The following is a 27,190-nucleotide window of genomic DNA, read 5'->3' as shown; positions in this document are numbered from 1 at the left end:
AACACAGCCTGGAAAACCCACAACAACCACTTGAATCCGGCCATGAAAGTCTTTGACAATATATTACTAGGTGACCTTCCTTTCTCAGCCTAATCCAGCACACACAATTATTGTGAGGATAAAATAGATGAGAGAATGATGTAAATCACATTGTACCCCACTGGGGAGAGACATAGTGTATAAGTAAATAAAATTTCAGGGAGTTTGAAATGCTGTGGATGGTTTAGTTTATCAGAAGTTGGCTTTTTAAAAATAATTTTTATTGTATAGTTTGAAATTTCATTACATTTATACAATATATGCATTTTTGTTAACATGTTCCAAAGCATACTTTCCCCTTTTTTCCCCCTCCCCCACCAGTTTTTTATCCCGTTTATTTAAGTAAGCAGCAGTAAGTTCATTCTTTGTACTCTCTTCTCCCATATTTCTTCTTTGACTCCAATTTCTTTCATCCAGTCCACAAATTGTGTCCATATCTTCAAAATGTCTCTCTGTTTATCAGAAGTTGGCTTTTTATTTCAGTCTGGTCTTGTTTTTGGCCTCTTGGTACAACACATAATTAACTTGATGATAGCTCAATAGAACCTCCATGTTCGAAGGCAGCAGTAACAGGAGGCTTTAGCATTGATGCCCCAGATTGGTTGCCCTCCAGGACATTTGACTGACCACTATGGCAAATAGGATGATTGTATAGAAGAAATAATTGTCTTATTCAGCAGGGTTCTTCTTGGGTGCCATTTGGATGAAATGACAGGGGACCAGTGTTTTAATGCGGCATTTATATTACATAAGTTAACACATTTGTTGTTTGTGGAGGTGATGTGTGAACTCCAAAACATTTGTTACCATCTCAGTTTCATCAGTTCTACAAACAGTTCTGCTAACGCCACCCTGTGAGATACTTGAAAGCCTAAGTTTGAAAGGGGAAGCAATCACCAGAGAAAATAACACCAGGAGGAGCTATTTAGAAAGTTATTCAACTTGGTTAGACCTCTGAGATCCCCTTATTATATCTCAACATATCATTTACTGGTCACCCCAGTAACTTCTTAGAGTAGGATTGCTTCCAGTTAGTGTGTGTGTGTGTGTGTGGGGGGGGATCTGTTTGCAGAATGGAGGAGGGGGAACTCCCTTGCAGTCTTGCTTTAAATTCAAAAGCTAAGCAAACCAGGGAAGAAGAGTTTGGATTGCTACCCCACCTTTCTCTTCTGTAAAGGGACTCAAAAGGCCTTATGAACTCATTTCCCTTCCTCTCCTCATAACAGACACCTTGTGATGTAGGTGGGGATCGAGGGAGTTCTGAAGAACTGTGAAGAATTAGCTGAAGGTCACCCAGCAGGAATGTAGGTGTGGGGAAACAAACCTCGTTCACAAGATAAGTCTCCACCCCTCATGTGGAGGAGTGGGGAATCAAAGTCAGTTCTCCAGATTAGAGTCCACCCTTCTTAACCACTACACTATGCTGGGAAGTTGCTTGAAGCTGTGACGATACACACCTTTCCCAGGGTGCTGTTGATGCCTGAGGGCAGCTAAATGAGTCCAGTGCCTTATATGTGGTGGTTCCGCAGCAGGCTTCAGCTGTGTTTACTCCCCACCCCCAGGGTGAATTCCAACTCTATTCTTCCAAGGCTGCCCACAGCTCCACTGGCATTTCAGTATAACACTGAGGGGTTTCAACAGCGTGTCTCTTTCACACACACACACCCATAACAAAGTACCACCTGGGCCCCCGCCCCGCAGCCCCTGTCTCTCTTCTCAGGTTCCCGGGAGCAGCTGCTCCTGCTGGGCTCCTAAAGAGGGCGTGGCAGCAGCCGCCGCCGGAGGGGAGGAGGCGCTGATTGGCCCGAGCGGAGGCGGGTGGTAGGGAGTTTCCCACAATGCCCCGCTGCAGCGAGAGCGACCGCCGATGGATGCTGCGGGCAGGTGCTGCCATTTGCTTGCCGCCCGGGCGAGTGGGTCGCTGAGGGGGCCCCGCTCCGGCAGCAACGGAGGCAGCCCGCCGCCTCGCCCTCTCCTCCTCCTCCCTCCCTCCCGTGCGGCCGGCCGGTGCCTCTCGCCTGCCTCCCCTTGCCGGCGGGTCGCTGTCCGTTCAGCACCGCAATGAACCCTCCTTCGGCAGCCGGGGAAGAGAAAGGCGCCGCGGGGGGCGGCAGCCAGGCTTGCCGGGGAGCCGAAGGTGGCGGGGACCCCCGGAGTCCAGCGGCAGACCTGGAGGAGCCTGCGCTTGCCGGGCCAAAGGAAGAGTCTCTGGAAGAGAAGCTGAAGAGTTTAACCTTCAGGAAACAGGTGTCCTACAGGTGGGTGACGAGGGCAAAGGGGAAGGTCCCCGTGTGCTTTGACTCACACGGGAAAGGGTATGCGTGTGTGTCTTCTCGAACCCGATAACGGGTCCATCACTGGAAGTTCTCCAGAAGAGTCCGTGTCAACGTCCCAGTCTCTCTGTCTGACACCGTTTCCCCAAGTTTCCCTCACAATCCGTCTGGGAATGAGCTCATATACCGGTGAATTAAGTGCGCGCTTGCGATCCCTTGAATCCGTTCACACTTTGACAGCGCTTCCGCACTTTCGAGCGGGTTGATGAGAAGCTTGAATTCTCTCCTTCGCCGCTCCATGGAGTTCTGATCTACATGCTTGCTTGTGAGTATGGGACCAGGAAGGGGTCACAGCCTCAGACCAGCTAGCTGCGAGCTAGGATATGCTTTTATGGCAAGAGTATTATTTGATGTGACAGGTCAGAGTGTGCATTAGGGACCACAGCTATTGTCCCTTCCGGAAGAGGATCGAATGCTGTGAAGACCGTGGAGGTGATTATTTTAGGGAGGCGGTGTCACCCTTTTCTCCCACAAATACATTTGCATTATACGTACTTGCCTTAGAAATAATCTTAGGTTATAGACCAGTGCACCAATGCTTCCACTGATGTATTTTTGTGTATGCGCTGCACTCACAGCAGCAGAGCAGTTACTTCTCAAAACATTGCATTATTGCTCACAACCATGAAAACAATGTCACCGGTGTATTTTTAATTGGTCTAAAGGACTTTCTGGTCCTTTACACAGGTATGATTTCACAGCAGTTTCTGTACTGTAATGATAGCATAGCGATGCAGCAGAGATTCCTTACAGGGTCACATAAATAGTGCCTGGGAAATGTGTGCGTTTCTATGTGTTATCCATTAAAGAGTTAACATTGTACAGTAATGCCAATTTGTTATGCCAGAATGTATGTGTAGGTAGTGCTGTGACAGCAGGCAGTGGGAGTTACACTGCCGGAATGATGCTGCCATGCCAGGGATTAGGGTGAGGGTAGCACCATAATTGTCTACTGCCCCCCCCCCCCCCCGCCACTCTTCAAAGCAATCTGGCCTGGCTAAAAAAGAAATCCTGATCTTGTTTACAATCCCTTTCCAAACAGACAGCGCTTTAGCAAAGATGGCACAGGGGTGAAAAGGTCTATTTGTTCACAGACTTGAGTTTCAGCTTGGGTCAGAAGTGATGTCTGATTGTGAATGAAGTGGAGTGATTCTGGACTGTTGATGCTTAGTTGTTTTTTAAGGCAGAAGATTGTGTCCACCTATCGTTTTATTGGGGGATGCTGCTTGTGATGTGAAATGGTTCATTGCAAAAGCACCAGAGAATAATTTTCGGTACCATCAGTACTGTTTAAGGTTTCCAAGTGTCTTCTGAAGAGTAAATCTCCTTCCCCCCTTTAAGCGCCCCAACGAATGAGTCATTTTGTATGTATTAGCATATGCCAAACTAATAAATAATTAGATTGCCTGCCCCTATCTTTTGCCTGATGTACAGAGACCAGTCAAATTCACATCCCTGGTAAAAGTGTTGCACTGTGTATTGCGTTGCTTTAAGTTTCTCAAGCCAACAACTAGACTAACTTTGCTTTGTTAATGTCTAAGATTGAGTTGTGTATATGTGATGCTGCTGCAGTATTGTATTAGATAATAAGCTTTGATATGGACACCATTGGCTATTTTGGCAATCGCTGCTTTTTTAAAGAAAATGTTGAGACTGTGAATTTGAAAACAAGAGAAAGTGCCCCAGTATAACATGGGGCTTCTTGCCTTACTGCTCTTTCCTTTCAAGGAAAGTTACAGTTTGGAGTAGCATGGTAGGTATATGAAATATATAGCAGAGCTTAGTAAGCGGAGGAAGCAAATGATTTCGCTCAGTGTATCTGTGTCCTTTATTGGCCCTGGTTAGTACTTAAATGGCAATACTAGGGTTGTTATTGCAGAGGAAGGCAATGGCAAATCCTCTCATGTCTCTCTTTCTTGAAAATCTTACTGGGTTGCTGTAGGTCACTTGCAACTTAAACTTCACACACACACACACACTTTACACAAGCAAATCTATGTCCTTTAGAGGATGGTAAAACAGAGTCTAGCAACTCTGAAACAATCTTGATACACCTGATTGTGTGAACCCAGCTGGGCAGCATTGAGGTAGGTGTGCTTGCACATACACCGTTGCGCACCTGATTTCATTCTTACTTTGAATGGACTGCTAATTTTCCTTTGTCTTATGAATCTCATAAGCCTTGTCCCTTCCACACATCTTCTCTGAATCCAGCCAAGCTCTGTGTTTAGCTGTAAGAGGGCATTTGCTGTGATTGTGGGAAAAGAAGTTTGCATTAGAAATGCATGCAGTATGCAACTGGGTTTTCCCCATGGTTTGTTATTTCGGACAATCTTGAGCCCCGAGAGGACATTTCTTCAGTTAGGTTTGATGTAACTTTTCTAGTCCGCTTTTCTTTATGGATGTCCAAAGATGGGATGTTCTACATCAGCCAGTTATGTCTGGAGGTGGTTTTCAAAGGGCCTGCTTTAAACAGCTTGCTGAGAAAGAAATCACTTTCTGGGAGGTAGAGTCAGTGGATGACTTGAGAGATCTCTGTGGCTTTGTAAACAAGAGAGGACAGCTGAGCATAGAAGTACAAAATCTTGAGTGATTCATTTTTGGCTGACCTGATGAAGAGTCAAATGACCTGTTCAGGTTTTTTTTTAAAGAGTTGAGTCCAGGGTCCTCAGATTCAACTGGGGCTTCCAGCAGCCACACAGCAGCTGCTGGGAATAGCTTTTAAAATATGCATGAATGTACAGCCTGTCCCTAAATGACACAACACAATTCATTCTCTGGCTACTGTAGGAATATTTGTGTTGCCTTTCCTGACTGAATTTCCATTGGTGGTTTGGGAAATAATTGGAGATTCTGGGTGGTAGTGGTAAAGTCTGGGGAGGGAAGGATTTAGGAATTTTATTAGGGTATAATGCGATACATCTCCCCATTTATCCAGGGGAACAGATCCCTGTCATCTAGAGATGTGATTCTGGGAGATTTTCAGGCCCCACTTGGCGGTTGGCACCCCTGTTTCCTGGCCTGCCTCTCTCCTGTCCCCTGTTCTTTTAAGCATATAAGGCGCCTTGCCTTTCATTAGCAGGCAGGCAGTTTGTGATAGTCAAGGAAAAAGAATTATACAGGTAGTTTGGAAGATCCACACAGGGCACTGGAAAACTAACCTTGCACAACCAACTTCACAATGAAATTTCCCCAGCTAAGTAAGAATAGGATTTGCTTTATATCTTAGTAGAGTTTGATTTTATTTAACTAGAGCAATAAATGGCAGAGGGAGGGGGGAAAAGCTTTTCATTCTTCCCTTATGAGTGGGCATGCAACAAATTCTGCACCTTTAAACAGAAGGCATTTTCAATAACCTTTAAATAACAACTACCTGAGGTATATCATTAATTCTGTTTGACTTGCCAGCATGCAAAGGAAAAGGGGGCGGGGAGAGGAAATTCCTGCACCTCATGATTTCTACCTCTGAGTCCTTTTCAAACCTCATTTTTCCCACAGGGAATTTCCCCTTTCTTCCATTAATAGCAAAAAGTCACAGTGGATACCTAAATCTAAATTCTTTTATTTTCCAAGAAGTGTTGGTTAAGTGAAATTCCTCCCACAAATACTGTTTTTTTTTAAAAAACCTTTACAATTACTGCTTCAAAAAGAATGATGCCCTGAGTGATTTGTCCATGCAAATGAGTCTATAGTGTGCAGGAAACACTATTTAGATTGCTAGGAAAGGCTCTCTTACATATGAGTACAATGGCAGGAACTGGAGGCATCTCGATAGCTTTCAAAAGGTTGGCTTAGAGGTGGTCCACTCCGTAGGCGTTCTCTATTGACAACTAGCGCAAGACAATTCATATGTATTTACAGGTACATATTGAGACAAGCCATTTTTTCTGAAAATAGCTCAACGTTTTGCAAAATGAACTCTGTCATCTTGGCAATGACTGGAAAGTGAGCAGTATTGTGGAGTCAGAGGAAGGGAATAAGGGAACAACCAGCAGAAACTGAGAAAAAAAGAAGGGAGTTCATAAGGGAGGGACAAATGTGTTTAGGAATGGGATAAGTCTATTAGCCATTGTAACTGAAACTGAGAGGAAGAATGCCGGAAGCAGTTAGTGAGTGAGGGGTTTTGCCAGCAGGCCCTTATAGGCCATTTTGTGGCATCTGACTAATTGGAAATAACTGGCTAGTTAGAAATAGCTGGCCTAGATGGACTGTTGGTCTAACCTGGCATGGCTACCCTTCTGTCCTTATAGAAGGAGACCTTTGTGCTTACTGCTTGTTGTTAGGATTTAATATGAGCCAGATTTGGTACATTTGATACAACCCCTATCCGTAGAAAATTCCAGAGCCCTGCGTTTGTCACACAATGGCATGACCAAGGAATGGAAACTGGAGGCTAGCTAGTGCATGCAGCAATGGGTGCTGATCTCTGTGGGTCCAAATGATGATGTCTATGAGACAGAAAAACAATGGTCCAAATTGTGACATTAATATTTGGGACAGTGGAGAGTCAGTATGATGTAGTGGTTAAGAGCAGCAGATTCTAATCTGAAGAATCAGGTTCAATTCCTTGTTCCTCCAGATGAAGCCTTCTGGGTGACCTTGGGCCAGTCACAGTATTCTCAGAACTCTCTCAGCGCACATTGAGGCAGGCAATGGCAAACCTTCTCTGAACATCTCTTGCTTTGAAAACCCAGTTGGGTAACCGTACACCAACTGTTACTTGATAGCACTTTCCACCACAGTGTTTTACTTTATCCCCATGTAGAGACCCTCTCTACACTGCAAAAGAAACTGGAATTTGATTAATATTGGGATGGAGACTTTCAGGCAGGAAGTGGTTACTGGAGGTGTGCTGCTGCTTTCTGTGGGCATGCCTTTGATATAAATACTGGCAGAGATGATGAAGAAGAAGAGTTTGGATTTATGCCTCCCTTTTCTCAACCATAAGGAGTTTCAAAGCCATTTACAAACTCCTCCCCTTCCCCTCCCCTCAACAGACACCTTGTGAGGTAGTTGGGACTAAGAGAGCTCTGAGAGAACTGTGACTAGCCCAGGGTCACCCAACAGGCTTCAGCTAAAAGAGTGGGGAAACAAACCTGGTTCACCATATTCGAGTCTGCTGCTCAAGTGGAGCAGTGGGGAATGAAACCCAGTTCTTCAGATTGGAGTCCACTTGCTCTTAACCACTACACCATGCTGGAAGTATTACTTTGTGAGCTCCCCGTTAGCCTCTCATTTTTTTAATGAGCATCTTCTCTACCACATGGTTATGCATCTAGCCCTTCTTGTACGTGGGGCTCCCACTGCTATGCGGAACTCTCCGTGCATGTGGGTCTTTAGGCTTTGTTTATGCAATGCCTCCCCTCCCCCTCCCTCCCCTCCCTCCCTTGCATGCCACCCTTCACTCGCTCCCCTCCTCCCTCCCCTTCCCTTCCCTTGCATGCCACCCCTCCCCCTCCCTCCCCTCGGGTGGGTGGGCCATGTCAGGTTCTACTACTGTTGGGTCTGCATCCAGGACTGTTTCACCCTCCAACCCTAGCATTGCTTTTGGTCAGGTGATATCCCAGGATGGAGCTTTGGAGATCAAGAGGAGGGATTTCCTCATCACCCAGATTCCCCACTCTTCTCCGCCACTTACCTATTCTTAGCTACCCTGGAATGGATCTGCTTCTTCCTGGCTGCTCCTGTGCATGCCCTTAAATGCTGCCCCAAGGGAGGACCAACCCTGGGCTCAGTTCATCCTTCCTCCTCAATCCAACCTTGGTGAATAGCCCCTGGACCAAGGGTTACTAGTTTTGGAGGAGTGAGCTCAATGGCCTTTCTCCCTTGACTTCTTTAAATATCTGGCTGCCCCTCTCAACCTCCTCTAAGAAAGTTAGTGCTGCTGAGTCTGCTATTGAAAGCAGGCTGGGCTTTTTCAAGCTGACCAACTCCTGAGTAGACCGTACCAAGACCAGGTCCTGATAGGCAACTTCCTCAGCTGTGGGGCTTGCCGTCTCTGGGGGTTAATGCAGGGATGGAAGTGCTGCTCCTGGATAATAGTATCGTTTGGATGCAAACAATCAAGCTTTTTTAGCCAATGTAGCATGGCACATAATCGGAGTAATTAATTCCCCAGAGAGTTGGTACAAAGTGAGTACAAAGAAGCAGATAGTCTCAATGTACAGGGAAATGCAAAGTATTTGATTTAGAAAGTGCTTTGTTGCCTCTTTCCACTGAAGCAAAAGGTGTGTTGTGCCTAGGAGATTCAAATCAATTAAACGTATTGTGTTGCCGGCAATCTAACACTGTACTGAGCTTAGGCTAAATGGATGTTTGCAAAGTAACTCAAAGAGCTTTGCATTAAATGGTGTGTTTGCATTTCTCTGCTCTTTCCCATCTAGTGCCATAATCACAGTTTACATGTGACAAGGGCTCTGTTCATTCTTCGCTCTCTCTCTCTCTCTCTCCCCCCTCCCCCCCCATCAGATGCTCCCAGGCAATCAAACAAATTTTCTTCTCTAGAAAGCTAAATTCTGCAAAAAAAAAAAAATTGCATAAAATTTCTTATTTTGCATAATTCATTCATTTCTATTTTAATCGCTTATTCCGGCTTGGAAGACTCCTTTCATGTTCCCAACAAAGTGATATTAAATAATTTAAGAATTTACGATATAATTTTGAACAGTGAGAGGCTCTGAGTCCTTTAAGAAGTGTTTTTTAAAAAATAAACAAACAAGGCTGGATAGAATTTTTAGGAAAGGCTAAGATAAAACTTAAGAAAACCGTTAACGGGTAGTACTAATTTCTCTTGCCCCACAGCTTTCTGATAGCTTAGCTCTGCACAGGGCTTCATTGGGTGTATGAAGTGCCACCAAGTCACAGTTGACTCATGGCAACTGTGTAGGGTTTTCAAGGCAAGAGACTTACAAACATGGCTTGCCATTGCCTTCCTCTGCACAGTGACCCTGATATTCCTTGGTGGTTTCATACCCCAAAACTAAGGTCTGATAAGATCAGGCTAGCCTGGGCCATCTAGATCAGGGTATATAGGGCTTCATTGGCGTACCTAAATGCCCAGGGAGTAAGGCTTATAGCAGTGGTGTATCGACCTAGGAAACAAGGGATACCCCTTGTCCCCAGGTGCCACTCTTCTGGTCACATGGAGGGCGCAAAATCGGCCCCCCATGTGACCAGGAAGTTTGCTGCCTCGTCGTTTTCACACGGCTCAACCCCGTCCATGTGTCACCGACATGGGCAGGGTCGAGGTGCGTGAAAATGATGAAGCAGCAGGACTTCCTGCTGCCTCCAAGTGCCCTCCAAGTGCCCTCCCCCCTCCCTTCCGGCTGGAGTCCCAGCCTGCAGTCTCTTCTGACCTCCCCTCTGGGCAGGCCTCAGAGACCTGCTTTCATAAGGACTGAGGCTAGGGGTGGGGCTTGGGGAGCAGGAAGTCCCACCCCCTCCTGCTCCCCAAGCCCCACCCCGGCCTCAGTGCTTATAAAAGCAGGTCTCTAAGGCTGGGGACTGCAGTCTCTTCTGGCCTGCCCAGAGAGGAGGTCAGAAGAGATTGCAGGCTTCCAGCTGGGAGCCCAGCTGGCAGGGGGAGTCTAGGGAGGGGGAGTTGGGCACCCTAGACCTTGCCCATGTCCATGTTGACATGAACAGGGTTGAGGGCACCTGGCATCAGGGGGTGGAGCCTGGTGGCATCAGGGGCGGAGCCTGGGGCCATGGGGGACAGAGCCTGGGGGGCATCCCGGAGACAATTTGTCTCGGGGCGCCATTTACCCTCGGTACACCTCTGGCATATAGGGAGAAGACATTCACTGAGACGTCCTGAGGATACCAAAAGGGCATATTGGGGAGGAGCTCTGCACAGTTTTTTCCCTCAAGGCATCCTCAGGATGTCATATTTCAGTCCAAGTGGTCTTATTTTGAAGACACTAAAAGGTAGACTTTCCCCCCTCAAGTCATCTGCAAGATGGCTCCTGCCTGGCTGTATGGAGCTCAAGAGGCATCTTGTTTTTCCCACCCCGTTGTTAAGCTCTTTGGTCAGTTTCCTCCTCAGCTTGTGCTGAAGATTGCCCAGGACATTTGCTCTGCAGGGCAGGCTCCGATCCTTCTCAGCCTTAAAGTTGAGTGTCCTGAGTGGGAATGCAGGGAAGGCTGAGCTTCTCCTCATGCTCTATGAGAGATAAGTTTAAGAGCAATCTCAGCTAATGAGTGCCATGTTGGGAATGGAGAGGAGACATGGTTTTTAAGAAGCCCATAATCAAATGGGCAGTGTTGAAAAGAATAACAGCTCGGCTTGGTGTGAAGCCCGGTGAGGGACTCTGGTCAGTGTTGTGCCTTGATTGATCTTGGCTGTTGGGAAGGTACAGCTCGGGATCTATTGCTTATATGCAGCATTACCTACCACGCTGCTTCCAATTCACTAATTGGCTGGTCTTTTCTTATATGTCAACTCAACACTGCTCAGCTATGATGTAAGGCTAAGGCTTTCCCAGATATTGAAAAGTACAAGCCAGAGGCGTAGCAGGGCCAAACTGTGCCCGATGAGCATTCTATATTTTCCGCCCCCCCATGGCCCCCTGCGGCGCCCCCCTCCTCCCCTTCCCACACTTACCTTAGTTCCTTTCCTTTTCCTATAACTTTTTCAGGCTGAAAAAGGCCTGTTCACAGTAAAAATGGCCTGATGGAAACTATACTTCCGAGGAGACCTTGTGAGCCCCAAGGTCTCCTGGGAACTGTAGTTCCTCTGGCCGTTTTTTCTGCAAACAGGCCTTTTGCAGCCTGAAAAAGTTCAAGAAAAAAGAAAGAAACTAAGGTAAGTGTGGGAAGGGGGGTGGGGGGTGCCGTTGGGGGGCGGGGAAAGGGGGGAGGGGCCTGAGGTGATTTTCTGCACGGCACACCCCCCTTGTCTCCTTGTAGCTCCGCCACTGTTACAAGCCCAACTGAGAAAGGGAGAATCTTTTCTCTTTAACTCGTCAGTCATTGCTTGGTGGTAATGTGGGGCTGACAGTTCTGGCAAGGGGATGATTTGGGTGCAGTGCTTGTTGAGGAGGGATTTCTCCTAGGATCTATGCTATAGTGTACAATAGTATTTGCCCCATGAAGCTGCCACTTTCTCCAGAAGAGCTGAGTGCTGTAGTCTGGAGATCAATTGTAATTCTGGAAGAACTGCAGGCCCCAACTCTATAGTCAGTGCTTACGAAGCCCTTGGTCTCCTCATGACACAATGAGTGAGGAGAGAAGGAGCTAATCTCTATGGATGTTGTCCTGAGAAATATATTGTCGTAGCACCTTTGACCAGGGGAGGCATGGTGGTTTACTCATCCGAGTGCCCTATTGTTTTTATATCCCTTGGTCATAGTATTTTCTGAGGCATTTTGGAATCCAGTAGCATGGATTGTCAAGAAAAGATCAAGATAGCTGTTTAGAATGATGGAAGGAAAAGGGTAAACCACCTAAATCAAAGATGCTGCAGGTAGGGATGCCAGTCTTCAGGTGGGAACTGGGTATGATTGGGATTTACAGCTTATCTCCAGACTTTAGGCATCAGTTTGCTGGAAAAAGGGATGCTTTTGAGAATGGATTCTATGACATTGTATGCCACTGAGGTCTCTGTCCTCCCTAGGTTATATTCCCAAATCTCCAGGACTTTTCCAATCTGGTTCTGGCAATCCTATCCTCCCAGCGGCCAGGGAGATTTACATTTGGCAACCCTAACTGTAGGTATCAGATAGTTATCCTGGAATGGGTGAGCATTATTAGGCAAGAGAATGAAGCAGGATAAGAGGAGAGGCATGGGGGCTTTTCAGGAAAGAAAAATAAGAAATAGTGGGGGAGAGAAAATCAGATCCTTTCCACAAATCTTTGTGGAACCTGTAAAGATCCCTAGAAGTCTTCATCAGGATGGATCTCACACATTTTTTTAAAGCGCAGGAAGCAGATTTTTCAGGCTGTGATTTTACAATTTTAAAACCCCACACAGCTCAAAATAGTTATTTCTGTTGCAAAATTATAGTCATTTTTGGTGTTCATCTTTCCTTGGAGCTCTGGCTGCACATATTTACGTACCCCCGGTTGTTCTTTCTTGCTGTTGATAATGATAGAAAAGGTTCAAGGTCTCTTGAGTGTGGCTTCATTTTGATTGAAGCTCCATGCCAAGAAGACAGCCACCATTCTGATTCATCTAGTTCAGCTCCGTTTTCCTTAGGCAGTGTTTTCCCCCCCCCCCCCCTTTTCTTTTTCTTTCCCCCTGTCTATTCTCATGCCAAATCTTCAAGTGGAGATACCATATCCTAAACTAAAGGTCAACAACTAGAGGCCCTTGTTTATTTTCCTTGGTTTTTTTGTAATTTTCCTGCCTCCTCTTGCTTTAAGTGCCTCTGTATCCCTCTCAGGAGAAATGCAATTAAATAATTAATTTTGGTTCCCGCCCCCAATCTGTACCAGCTGGCTTTTGCAGCCTATGAGCCAAAGAAAGGTTTAGAGAACCTGGCAATTGTGCCTGCAGAAACATTGAAGATGGGGAGCGACGATATTTGCAGTGTTGATAGTCCTTATAAGTTTCCTCTTTTGGGTATACCCAGGGATTTCTATAGCTGGGCTAAAAATATCCCACATTCTGAACCAAGAAAAGCAAAACCACGTGATGTAAATATCGTGCGTAAGAAGCTGCCTGATAAATTAAACAGGTTCATTCGTTTTGGGTATTGCTGGTTTTCCAGTCTTAAGGAGACAAACGTTTCCCCTGCATTTGTCCTCCTTCGCTTTGCAAATGGTACCTGACGTGATGAAGTCACATGCAGGTTGTACTGGCAGCCATGAAATGGCATTGGCACAACACTGGCCACCCTCCTATTTGCCCCAGTTGCCTAGACGAGCAGCAGCAGGAAGAGCCAGCAGGGAGCTGAAGGTCTCCTGCTGAACTGGAAGACCTGACCTTCCTACTGACCCTTTTAATTGAACTTGGCACTTTCTGCGTAGGGTTGCCAGCTCCAGGTTGAGAAATATCTGGAGATCTTGGTGATGGAGCTTGAGGAAGGTGGCATTTGGGGAGGAGAGGGGCTTCAATGGGGTATAATGCTATAGAGTCCACCTGCCAAAGCAGTCATTTTCTCAAGGTGGACAGATCTCTGTTGCCTGGAGGTTAGTTGGAATCCCAGGAGATCTCCAGCTACCACCTGGAAGTTGGCAGCCCTATTTCTTCAAGATAAGTGGATGTTCTACTATGGCGCCTCAGCCCCTCCTCATGGAAGGCAAGGGCATTTGTATTTTGTACAGTTCCGATTGCATCATGCCAGCTGTTGTGACAGATATTGTCTGGAAAGAGGTACTCTTATCTTCCCTAGCAAATACCCAGACCTTTTGGAGACATGAAAAAAAGAGAGAGAATTTATCCTCCACACACTTTTTTTTTGCTGAAGTTGCCAAACCAACTTGCAGTAAGGAGTTTGTTTGTGCCATGCATGGTGCTGAGTCCATTAAGATCTGGACTGAGCCCAAAAAATAATTTGATGGACTCCCTCCATCCAACTGATCATTCTATTACAGAAAATGGAATTTTGTCTTCTGACTGCTTCTCTCATTGCCTCTGTGAATGTACAGCAGTGGTTCCCAAACTTATTTGGCCTACCGCCCCCTTTCCAGAAAAAATATTACTTAGCGCCTCCTGGAAATTAATTTTTTAAAAAATTTCAATAGCAATTAAACAGAAAGATATATGTATTAATGTTTCTACCTGTGGCCATCACTGCCCCCCTGGATCGCTGCAGCCCCCACCAGGGGGCGGCGGCGCCCACTTTTGGAATCACTGATGTAGAGCATCATCTGCTCCTCCTGATAAAAGCAACAGATCCTGGGGATTGTGAAATGCTCACTGTTAGATCCTGGGGATTGTGAAATGCTCACCGTTGTATATATTTGGGTTAGAGTTTATATTCAGAAGACCCATCATTAGTAATTGGTAATGGTTTCTGGTTTCTGTATAATATTATATGTAGAATTTGGTTTCGTCTTCTGATCTTTTGGAACTAGCTGTTACAAAGGGTGATTCCGCACAGGCCAAATAGAATGGGTTGAGGCCCTTTTTAAAAGCATTTGGGTGGGGGGAAGTTCCCACAGAACTCCCCCCCAAAAAAAAACACATTCTGACCGGTTCTATTTGCCTGGACCCAGTTTAAATGAAAGTTGCTAAATTAGTGACTTTTTCTTGAACCCAGGTTTCAAACGCTTCCTGCTTGCCTGTGTGAACTACGGCAAGCAAGAAGTATTCAATTCACACCCCCTTCCACCCACCATTATGGTGGATTTCTCAGGCAGCCACCATTAGAGTGGATTCTCTAATAGGCGCCCACCACGATGTGCTGGCAAGTGTGTGGGTAGGGATTCTCAGGGGTGTGGATTCTCAGGTGGGGGAATTCTTGGCTGCGCAGTTCACTTGGAAACACAGCATTTCCCATGCAAACCATGCTGCCTCCTGCCACTGAGATCCCAGTGATCCCGGCTGGCCCCTGCCCCTGCCATGCCGACAGTGGCACGGGCATCTTTAAAAACAGTATGACAGGTAACTATCACTTGCAAATGTTACGTTATAATTCATGTGGCAGATCATATTCTGTTACTACCACTTTAAGTTAGGTTGTCCGCCAATTAATATGTATTCCTAAATGAGACTAAAAAAACCCCCAGTATGACAGGTCAAAGCTACCATAGTAATTGGCAGGGTGCTCATGGAAATCAGAAACTGTGGTATGAGGAAGCATGGAGAGGTAGTTTTTGCAGCTCACAGTTGGTGTGGTGGGAATGAGGCAGAGGTGGAGAGAAGGAGGGAAAGGCCGAGGTTGGGTTACCAGGTCTCTCACCAGGCTCCCACCTGGCAGTCTCTGAGCCCTCCCACTATTTGATTGGGTAGCAGGGAGAAAATGCTAAGAAAATTGCCTTCACTCCAGTGGCACAATGGCACTTCCAAGTTTGTGCTGGAAGTGACATCACACGATTGGAGTGATAGGCAATTCACATGTCCCCTCTCCCCAAGCCTCCTATTGGTTTCCAACCTTGACATCACTTAGCCTCATGACAGACGCATCACTTCTGCCAGGCTCAATCCTTTGCTGACAAACAATGTCCTCTGGTACTGGGTGGGATGCCTCGCTCAGTTGTGACTCTCCCCACCAGATGTTGCTGAGTGATACACTCCCTTCCTTTTACTTGCCTGCTGGTGCTAAGGATAAGGAGGGTAACACAGTGAAAATAATTGACATGCTGAATTGTGTCTCAGTCATCAAGTACTCTGTCTTGGGGATGTTTGGTACTTTAAGATTTTTATGTATACGGTGTAGTAACTCTGACTCCTTGGAATGAGACAATTCAATTGCAGTGGGAAAAAAAGTAGTCTCCAAGCAGCCCATTTTCATTCCTGTAATCGAATCTAGCCAAGGTACAAGAGGAGACCACTCTCCGCAAAGAAGATCTAATCCACTAATTAGCTGCCTTCTTTTGTTATGAAGAAGGACTAGTCGCCAAAATGCAGATCTTCCGTTTGTTTTGATAGGATTACACAAAATCCCATCTACTGATGGGACAGAACTGCTTAACCAGCTGCAGCAAGAGCATTTTCTCAATTTGCTGAGATTTTCTGTGCTTAGTCCTTTGTCTTGTTTTCCGATTTTCTATGCATAGAATGCAGGCTTGAGGACAGAGAGGCCAGTCAGAAAAAAAGATGGGAAAATGAGCAGCGCTGCTATGAAATCCTCGTCTGGTCAGCCTCCTCAGCAAAAAGGAGTTAGACAGCAGAAATTAATCTCTAAAGCCACTGGTCTTTTGTGCAAGCTGTGGGTAGCAGTGGACTCTCTGCCCCGTCCTTTTCTGTTTCTGTGTTGTCTGCTTGTTCAACCTTTCATGCTTGTGGTCTTGCCAGGGGAATCTTTAAAGTTAAGAAAATGTTGAATCATAGGGACAATTGTGTATATTTAAAGCTTACCCTGGCATATAAGGTCACCCAGTTGTAAACTTCCGTGTCTCCCACTGGGGCAATGTGTATCATAATGTGACTGGATAAGTTCACTGTCATCTTGTGCATATGTGTGTACAAATTAACACGTGCAGAGGGAAAATGGGAATGAGCGTGCTGGCTTGGCCCTGTCTGTGACAAAGTACGCTGTCTCTGAGCATGTATCTTCCATGGGCACAGCACCTAACACCTAGGACATATTGTGAATATTTGGAAGCAGTGTTCCCAATTACATAAAAACATTCTATGTACACAGAATTTGTGCTCGCTCCTGCCAGTCTTCTACATGTATGCATAAGGTATGTTAAAGGATATTAAAGAATTTGACACAGCATTATCTGTGCCGCACATCTGATAGTTTGAAATGCCACCCTTAACAAATGCTGTAGTCTGTCACTAGGTGTCACTGTGTTGTAATTTGCGTCATTTTAGAATAGCAATACCGTGTTCTATCTCTAGATGTCGTGGTTTGCTGTTTGAGTCTTGTTGCTTATAAGAATGGATGCCTTGAGCATAAACAACATTGCAGTGCTCCGCATCTGCTCATTTTGAAACTGGAGCCCAAATAAGTCTGCTCCTGCAGCCAGGTACAGAAAGGTGATACTGCACACCTACTGTATATCTATCTCAGTTCCATATCTTGTTTTTCCTGGTATAACTTGGGTTGGGTTTCAGAAGGCACCGAAAAAGCAATTTGTCAGGCACTGACTATCATATTTGCTTTGATGGAAATGTTTGGCCTATTGTGATTCAACTCCTCCGGCTTTTTCAAGTCAAAGCTGTAAACACTGAGCAGAATTTGCTACATGCAAGTTCACAAACAGTTTTCCTTCTGTACAAAACATAAATAAAGGGGGAAATAAATGGCAAGCAAGCAATGAGATCATTTCAGAGAATCGCTTCATCGTTTAAACTTGCAGAGTCACAAAATAGGGTGACAGCGTTCAGCTTTTCAATGACAGTCACACTGATAAGTGAGTAATAATAAAACAAGAAGGTAATAGGTTTGTTGTCGAGGACTAATTCTAAGTAGAGCAAGAACCTTTCTGCTAGGCATCACAGATGTGGCATAAAAATTGCTTAATTATCTGCTTTGGAAAGAGAAAATAATGAAAAGGGGAAAAATTAGACTTGCCACCAAAATTTGGGTGGAATATGGTGATTCACTTCCACATTCTGATCCAGCAATTTTGGCAGTCCTCCTGAAATCTGTCATGCTTAAGATGAATTCACTTGCAAGTCATGCTTGTACGAATTGGCATCAAGCATTGCAAGAATATATCTTCTTTTAAAAGTAGACCATCTGTATTCTTGTAATTATTCGGTTTTTCAGTTCAGATTTTTTATTAGTACTTAAAAGATTAGCAACACCAAACAGAAAAAAAAATCACAAAAAGTACATTTGACAAAAAGGGCTCCCAATTTTGTTTGCATTGAGTGTTAACACATAAAGATATTACTTGCTCTGGAGCAAAATTAGATCTTTAGATACTATTAATAAAATTCACACTTTTCTCTATTTAATCTTACTCTATTACCTTCTAACCTTCAAATCCACAAGTTATCAGTTCATTGTTTTTCTGTTTTGCCCAAATAGTCTATCATGGATTTTCAGTTATCCAAAAATTTAGATAAATTCTTTTCTTCAAGTAACTGCAATTATTCAATGCCAGAGAGTCTTAATTCCTGCAAGCAAAGATAAGTGCATGGCAAATGACTACAAAGCCCAAGTTGCAGTATGACTCTGAGAACAAAATATGCATGTGAGAAAACATCTGGGGTCTGTAACTGAAGCAAGCAGTTGCAAATGAAGCAGTGACTTCACAATAAAAATGAATCAAATGGAGAAAATGGAACTGAAAATAGGTTTGTGGATGTACAGGTTCTATTGCAAATATGAATTTAGAAGGGGGAGAAGCTATTGTGAGGGGGCCTTTAGGAAAAAAAGGGATAGGTGATGAAGTATCCTCCCACTGCTACTTCCACCCTTGCATTAGGATTGCCAACTCTGGGTTGGGAAATACCTGGAGATTTTGAGGCCGGAGCCTGGGGAGGGACTTCAGTGGGGCATAATGCCATAGAGTCCACCTTTCAGGTGAACTGATCTCTGTCTCCTAGGCCCCTTCCGCACACGCAAAATAATGCGTTTTCAAACCACTTTCACAACTGTTTGCAAGTGGATTTTGCCATTCTGCACAGCTTCAAAGAGCATTGAAAGCAGTTTGAAAGTGCATTATTCTGCATGTGCGGAATGTGCGGAATGAGCCCCAGAGATTATTTGTAATCCCCGGAGATCTCCAGCTACCACTTGGAGGTAGACAACCCTACCTTGAAACCATGGCCTTCCAACACTATCTCGCGCAGCAACTTGAGTCTGGAAATATGACTTGGCCACTTGGTGTATAGATAGCAAAGTATACTAGTTTCTGCATTTATGTTTTGCTGTTATAAAACTGTCTGCCATAACGCTCTTTCATTGCTCCTGACATTCATTTCCCAGTAGGGTTCATTTGCTCTTTTGGGAAAAGATTAAGTGAGCCTAAGGTGGCTGCTACTTAGACTAATGTGTTTCAGTTTAAAATTAATTGAACAAATGGGTTGGGAATTCTTAACCCCATGGCATGTAATGTTTGATAGGAAGGCATGCCATGTCATTTATTTTCCTCTCCTTTCAATCCCTGAACCTGGTGTTTTAGAAGAGGAAAAATGCAGAAAATTTGCAAGAGCTTACCAAAAATGTGTTTGTCAGACTGTGGAGGGAAAATCTGGAATGTGATAACTTCCTCTGTAAGTATACTAACAGCATTTATCTAACACGCTCCCATGTTGATGGATGCAAACACACGAGCCAGACTGTACATTTGCAGATATTCATTCCGATATACACTGCCGGTTGTGTGGGAGGGGTCAAGCTTTCTGGAAAAAATAGGTTCAGCTGTAGGTAGGTTGAAAAGGTACCACCAGCGCTGCAGGTCTGAGTAATGCAGAGGTAACATTTAGAAGTCGACCAAGCAACCCATGTTTCAATTGTATACCCTCCTCGGCCACTGCTGTCGCTGTTGCCATTTAAATTTCAGAGTTCATCAGTTACAAGAGCAGTCTGAACTTCCTTAGTGTGTCTTCCTGGGATTTGACAGGTTTAAGGTGCCTACTTCTCACTAGCGTGTCAATGTTTCTGCCAAACCCCGGAGAAACACTAAGATGGCTGCGAGGGATAGATGGAAACTAAAATATAAAGCCAAGTGCCTTCAATGTCGTAAAGGAATTTCATTTGAAATCCTTGTGTGATGCTGCAAAATATGCTTTTCAATCTCCTTATCCAGCAACACATTGTATTGTTTATTAGATTATTTGTTGTCTACCAGGAATGAACAAGAATGACCCAGTAAGAACATTGCACCGCTACATTGCCTGATCTCTAAAAAACTGTATGAGACCAAGAGTCCAGGTAGTTTCATGCTGCCTACTATTACTGGCAATGACTCTCTGGGGTGTCAAACTCTGGGAATTGTCCCTGGAACCTGTTGCATTCAAAGAAGGTGCTCTGCCACTAACCTTCTTTGTGATAGCTGCAATATCAGATTAGCAAATCTGATAGTGACATATCACCTGTTGACCCGTGCAGTGTCTGTGCCATACCCAAGAGCCGAGGCCAGACTGACAGAGACAGAGGGACCAGCTATTGACCAGAATTGGGAGGTGATCAAAGGAAACGGTCTATTCTTCTGATTTCATAAATCATTGCTGATCAGATGATTCACTTTTCATAGAATCATTTTTTTAAAAAAATGCAAAACTGGTTTCCAAACAATCACATTGGTTACAGTGAATTTCTGCCCTGAGCTGTTTACATTCAACAACAGAGAGCAAGGGATGAATTGAAGAAAGAAGTCATTTTCATGTGGCACTAAAAATATCCTTTAGTCTGTAATGTGCCACTTGGGGACACTGTTAATGCAGGAGAGAAAGCAGAAGAGAGCTCCTTCGAAATGAAATATACATGTATGTAGCTTTTACATTTGAATTTAAGATGCTGGAAATGAAAAAAAAGACAGATTCAAATATCTCTTGTTAAGATGGCCACAGAAGGAGAACAGTAAGAAGCATTCTGTCTGCCACAATAAGCAGTGGTCAGAGGATGATGCCTATATTTTTTTTTGCTTGCAGCTTCTATTTGGCTTGCTGAAGATGAATTATTTGGTGTTTTCATTTGTCTCTCACAGTGCTTTTCTATTGCTCCTTGTTTTCAGTAATCTGAACTTACTTATCTAGGCTGAAGAATAGCATGCTGTTTTTGAGAATGGCAAAATATAATGGCCAAAATTTTGTGTGTTGACTGGCAGAGCCTCATGGAGAGAGAAAGAGTCAGATTATTATGCTATGTCACAGCCTGTAGACTCGTTCCGTGTCCAAAGCTAGAGCAGTGTTCTGAGCTGAAACTCTGGGCAAAATGTGTGCATGTGAGTGTTCCTATCATAAGTCTGTCAGTGTGGTGTAGTGGCTGGAATATTTGGTTAGGACCAATGAGAACTGGGTATGAATCTCCACTTTGTAGTGGAGCACTCTGGGTAACTACCATTTTACCCAAACCTTCATTATGATGATAAAATGAGGAACGGACTATAGAATGGATTAATAGTTAGCTAGTTGCTGTTTTGAAAGCCAACATGCTGTGCAGTGATTAGAGTTTCATTCTAGGATCTGGGAGACCAAGGATTGAACCCCTAATCTGACATGGAAAATTTCAGGGTGTCCTTGGACTACTCACTCTCTTGTTCAGCCTGACCCACTTCAAAGAGTTGTTGTTGTGAGGATTAGAGTAGGGGAGAAAGATTTTGTGTGAATTACCAGAAGGAATGAAAGGGCCCCTCAAATACTGTGCAAAGGTAGCCTGGACCACCGTACCAGCTTAGTTTATTATGAATTACTCCAGAACATTTCACTCAATCCGATAGGATAAGGCTGGGTAAACATCTGTAAAGTGCTCGTATTTGTGATCAGCTCCCCTTCTTCCAACCAAACAATCAAATTTGGTTGAACTGCCTCTAGTTTAACGATGGCTACCATTCACACCACTAGTACAGACAGTCAGGATCTGGAGATTTTAAAAGGCTTGACTTACAAGGAACAGCGAGTCTCCCTTCCTTTTGAACCTGAAGCTGTTGAAATATTTTGCCTGAGTTCACTTTTAGGATCCAAATGTAGATAGTGGAGGCCGATTTGGCTCTTGTTGTGAGTGACTTAGATATAGAGGACCGTGTATAATGTGAACATTTGATTTGTCTGAAACTGAGAAACCATTGGATTCACTTACTATTGTATTTCATGGTACTATTTGACTGACAGGCTGGTGTTTAATAGAATAACCATCAAACCTTGATCTGAATTGGAATACTCAGAGTTATAAATTCATCAGCTCTAAACACTAATAAAAAACTGGACTATCCCAAGCTGTGACTCATCGGAGACATCATCCACTATATTGTTCTCTCCTAAGAACAGTAACTGCTCTTTGCTAGGAAGATTGCCTCTCTTAGCATTGCCAGAGGTCAAATTTTCTAGCTTGCCCAAACAAAGACCTTTTGCCAAGTGTTCTCTGGACTACCTTCAGTTCAATTGTGCTGTGCCCGAAATTGCCCCACCTTCTTTGCATCCAATGTGGGTACTGGATTCTGCTTCCTTGTGTTGTCAGACTGACTCATGGTGGATAAGTAGGCCTCTGTTTTAAGACAGTGGTGCCTCTACCGATTATGCCAACCACTTGGGGTTCCTAGCAGTGCTGTGCCACAATGGCACTGGCACTTCCATGCATTGGCTAGTGTACCCACAAAACCATAGAAAACTTGTCTGGACTTGCCCACACCTGTCTTGCAAATAGCCACCACACCCTTCCTGAAGGGATTAAGGGAACATATTAAGAGAATGTTCCCATCTCCAGCCCTGGACTATATACCCCTACAGAGCCAAAGGACTTATTAATGTGTTTGCCCTGAGTGTTCCTGCCAAGCATTATACTAACCCAAGAACTTCTTCCCCTAATTTCCTTAACGACCACCTTATTTGCATTGTCACAGTCCTATAGCTGTAATTTAACCAGCTACATTCCCCCTTTCAGGCACCCCTGAGTTTGGCCCATCAAGCTAATGCTTCAACCCATTGATTAATGACCGAACACACTGCCCCCCTTTCCCAGAAAAGCAGGACTCCTCTTTGTCCTGGGAGATTAAGCTCCTTTAGCATGGCTAGAGGGCCCAATCTCCCCTATTAAAAAGGCCCTCGTCCAACAGTATTCAGTGTGCCTGAACTGCTGGTCTGGTCAAACTGTTCCACACAGTACTTCTGAGCCAGCAAATGGTTCAATTGCTGCTATGTGCCACCTGCTTTCTGCCCTGCTTCCTGGGAGGCCACTACAGGCCACTAGACTCTACCTCACAGACTCAAAGCCACTTCAGAATCTGGTACACTATCATCCGAAGAATTCCTCCAGTTCTTCCACTATTCCTAACCTATCTCCTCAACACTGCTTATATCCTAGCACTGTGTGTGTGTTCAGTTGCTTTGATTATTGTGTGCTTGTGTACCCCCATTATCCCTAAATAAAATGGTTAAACTTTATTCGCTCTTCTGCAGAATTTCTTGCAAAAGCTGATCTTAGAATACATAGGCAACAAAAGAACCTGAGCTTGCCCAACCTTTTACTAAGCCCAGAGTTTGCTCTCATTAATTCCCACTCTAAAAGGGAGAGACTCCCACAATTTGGGGTAACACTTGGCCTTTCTTCTTCTAGATCACGTAAATATCACCCTTCCTGCAATGAACTCTCCTGTTCCAAACCTACCTGTAACCTCAGTCTAAATCTCAAGTTTCTTGAAACGCTCTGTGTTTATGCATTTTTGGCTGATTGTATGTATCATTTATTATTTTGTTTTTCAATAACATTTGTTAAAACAACTCCAAATTCTGGTTTCTTGCTGCTTTTTAACGGGAAAACCCCTGGTATAAATGGATAGAGATCCCATAGCCTATCCTCTTGCAGTTCAAGGTCTGTACCCTGCTTATTTCCCAACCTAAAATGGGACAGACCTCTCTAGCTAACACTTCCCAGGATCCACCCCCTAATCCCTAGAAATTTCCCAGCCTGGATCTGAGTACCCTACCCACCATATCCTACCGGTAGCCAGGAGGGACCTGGCAAATCTAGTTCTGGATTAGCTTTTGGACCACAATCCCCCTCTGCTGAAAGATGAGAGTCTGACCTCCCCGCAATGTCTCAGTGTATGTAAGGAAAGTCTTTCTCACTTGTCCCATGGAGCAAAGTTTTGAGCTTTCATGGAGGCAAAACACTGGAAATATGTGAAACTTTTTAAAAAATATCTCTAGTTGGCATGCCACCAGGCATACTGGCACCATGCACAAGAGTGGAGGTGGGATTTTATGCCTGTGAAATGTGACATTATTTTATGTAGTACTGCAAACTATTGGAAATAAATGAAAGTGCATTATTGGGCAAATGTTCCCTGGAATAAAAAGTGAATATATTGTGAAGTCACTGACAGATTGCATATGTGAATAGAAGGCGTTCAGTATTATTCCACAAGATCTAAAACACTGAAGTCCAGACTACTCCTCTGCCCCATATCAAAAACTGGTAAAAGGATTATTTTTTTCTGACAACTTCCTTATTCTGTGTGTCTTCGCTTTATTAGCCCTTGAGAGCCATTTTCATGTTTTTTTCCTACTTTTGTACCAAGGACTTAGTAAGTTTGGCATCAGTCTTATCAAAATGTGCCTTGTCTAGAAGGTCAGTACCAGAAAATTCCCATAGAATAAATCTCATGTATGTACAGAACATGGGCAGCAGAAGATGCTTATTATAGTGTCTTCTGTTAGATCACAAACAGAATGCTGATTCATAAGTAGTTTTAACTGAAAAACTATTTGAAGATTTCAACAGAATTAAGTTAAAATAGTTCGATAGTAGTATTTATAGATGCTTCACAAACATTACAATGTTATTCTTACAGCTGTCTTTATCTGTCCAACTATGAAAAAATATAATGTTTCAGATTTTACTTATTTAGGTTGTGGGTTTGGTCAATTATTGAGAAGCCAGAACATTATGTAGTGACATAGTCTGGTCTGAGTTAATCCTTACTTGCTGGTCACACTTTTAAGTGCACACTATTTCTTAAGTTTCATTACTCTATGGGACAGGAAACTGGAACATTGTCAATTGAAGAGGCCCTTGTGCAAGGTGTTCAACAAAAACATGTGCTTGGAGGGGTTGTTCTTGTCTTGCAGGAGTTAAAAAAAGGTGTATCGAACTATTTTAACTTGATTCTGTTGAAATCTTCAAATAGTTTTTCAGTATAGATTCGGTCTTTGTATCTCTTTGCAGATTGCCTTCCGTAGGCATATTGGCCATTGCTTATGGTCAAAAATTATTGTTGATGGGCTCGAAGTTGATCAGGCATGACAGCTGCTCTGGATTTAAGGGGGAAAAATATAATAAACAGATGCTAATGCTACTTAGGCCCCCACCTCAGAATTATAATCCTATTTATGACATCACAATTGGTTGCTGTGGGAACAGCATTGGTATCATGAAGAGAGACTTATGGGAGAGCTCAAGCGAGGAATTAAGCAGCTGGAAAAGATGACCTTTCTTTCTTTTACAAAAACATGGCTCCTGATTTCATACAAAACAGGGTTTCCCCCAAAAAAGAACAGGACCCAAGGAAGTACAGAAATACTATTGTTTCAAGGAGAGGGAGAGAAGGAGTAAGTTTTCCATTAGCTGTCATGGAGTTGCTTTGATAAAGCTACACTGAGAGGCAGAAGAGGAGGGGTTGTGTGTGTGACTCACTGAACTCCTGTTTGGCATGGATTCCACACACACCCCTGCCACTTTTCAGGGATGAATCTGCACTTCCCATTCCTATTAATAGCACCAGAAACCCATTCTATTGTTCACTCCTCTTCAAACTGGAGTAGAATTGTTGCGTTATAATAAATGTGAGGCTGTTGCAACGCACCAGATCCCTAAGTTTAGTTCTTTCTATCCCAACCCGTAATCTGTAGTATAACTTGTTTTGTAATGTAAAATGTTTTGTTTTTATGTAGTTAGTTCAGGGTTTTTCCTGGAAATGATGCTATGTGCCTGATGGCACTTTTCAATTTTCATCCCACCGGCAGCCTGAGTGGCAGCAGAAAACAGCAGCCAGGGGCTAAATCCAGGCACCTCCTGAAGACTGTGGCAACCCTACCTCTTTGGGTTGCAGCAGTGGCATAATGGTTAAGAGCAGGTGCACTCCAATCTGGAGGAGCCGGGTTTGATTCCCCGCTGCTGCTTGAGCTGTGGAAGCATATCTGGGGAATTCAGATAAGCCTGTACACTCCCAACATCAGCCCCACCTACTTCACAGGGTGACTGTTGTGAGGGGGGAAGGGCAAGGAGATTGTAAACCCCTTTGAGTCTCCTACAGGAGAGAAAGGGGGATATAAATCCAACTCTCCTCCTCCTCCTCCTCCTCCTCCTCCTCCGCCTCCTCCTCTTTGCCCTTTCAGTGTCTGACATTGGAGAGGGAGGTGGTTGCTGTAGCAAAAGGAATACTTTTGGGTAGACAGTGGCCTCTGAGCTGACTTCCCAGGGATTAATCACCGGAGTCCTTTTTTCGCTAGAATCTTGAGTTTCAGCAGAACATTTTAATATCTTGCCTGGTTTTCCTTCAGGCTTCAGCTGTTCTGGTCGCAGTATCCTTTCCCCCTTCAAATTTATTGTGAAGTATTCTTTCTCAATGGCCTGGAACCAAGTACATTTTTGAGAATGTACTGTAGTATGCCTTTTGTCCTGTACCCACTGCCCCCTTCTTTCAGCATCAAAAATTAGGGAGGTGCCCCATTTTTCTTCCTAGTATTTTTTTGGCTTTGGGTTTACTGGACCTGAAGATTTTTGGAAAAGCCAAAAAAAGCTGAATACGCATACTGGAAAATGGGGGTTTCAGTTTCTTCTTCTTTTTTGATTATCCTAAAAAATGTCAGTTCCACTACAGTCTATGGGGAACATTTTGGGGATTCACACATGGAGCAGAGCTTTATGATAGCCAACTGGTCAGCCCTTACTCTATCTAGCACTGGCCAATCAGAATGTCATTGAGTTTCCACTAGTGTGCCATCAGTGAGAGGTATGCGTGATGTGCCTGAGGGCAAGTCAGATGTCAGATGTGAAGTGCACAATGCTCCTGTGAGCATGAGACAACTATGCCTTCATGGGGTCTCGGGGAACCTGTACAATGAGGGCACCATGATCCTGCTCATTGTGGTGGGAGAAAGAGCTGTGTACCAGACGCAAGCATCTTTCAGCTGCCTGTGGAGGTTCTAAAGCATGACTGATCAATAGTGATTATCTTGCCAAGAAGAAAAGTGGCCCTTCTCTGGGTCACCTGCTTCCCACCTCTTGGCACCCTACTGCTGATCTCACCAAGCATCTCTGCATGTCTTTCCCTCAACTAAACTTGGCCCTACCTAGCTGGCACTGTGCAAACTGTGAATCCTCCATCACCCAGAAGTGCTTCCTGACTGAGGATAAAATCTTAGAGTTGGAAGAGATCCCAAGGACCATCCAGTCCAACGCCCTGCCATGCAGGAACATACACTCAGAGCACCCTTGACAGATGGCCACCTAGCCTCTGTTTAAAAACCCCCAATGAAGGAGACTCCACAACTCTCTGAGGCAGTGAATTCAACTGTCATACTACCCTGACAATCAGGAAGTTCTTCCCAATGTTTAGGTGGAATCTCTTTTCCTGTACCTTGCATCCATTAC

The 27,190-nt window shown here is 44.3% G+C and overlaps 1 protein-coding gene across 2 annotated transcripts in view; it reads left to right on the top strand.

Annotated features, from left to right (window-relative positions):
• Nucleotides 1–1,953: 1,953 nt before the first annotated feature.
• The window catches only part of DGKI (diacylglycerol kinase iota), a 308,979-nt gene continuing 283,742 nt past the window's right edge, over nt 1,954–27,190 (top strand). For both annotated transcript variants that reach the window (XM_048499948.1, XM_048499947.1), the window contains exon 1: nt 1,954–2,297. In XM_048499948.1, the coding sequence (XP_048355905.1) occupies nt 2,101–2,297 (197 nt within the window). In that variant the 5' untranslated portion in view covers nt 1,954–2,100. The remainder of the gene's footprint in view (nt 2,298–27,190) is intronic.

The sequence above is a fragment of the Sphaerodactylus townsendi genome, linkage group LG06 (assembly GCF_021028975.2).
Source record: "Sphaerodactylus townsendi isolate TG3544 linkage group LG06, MPM_Stown_v2.3, whole genome shotgun sequence".
NCBI lineage: Eukaryota > Metazoa > Chordata > Lepidosauria > Squamata > Sphaerodactylidae > Sphaerodactylus > Sphaerodactylus townsendi.
Note: the sequence above shows the minus strand (reverse complement) of the source record. Positions and strands in the feature narration are given on the sequence as shown.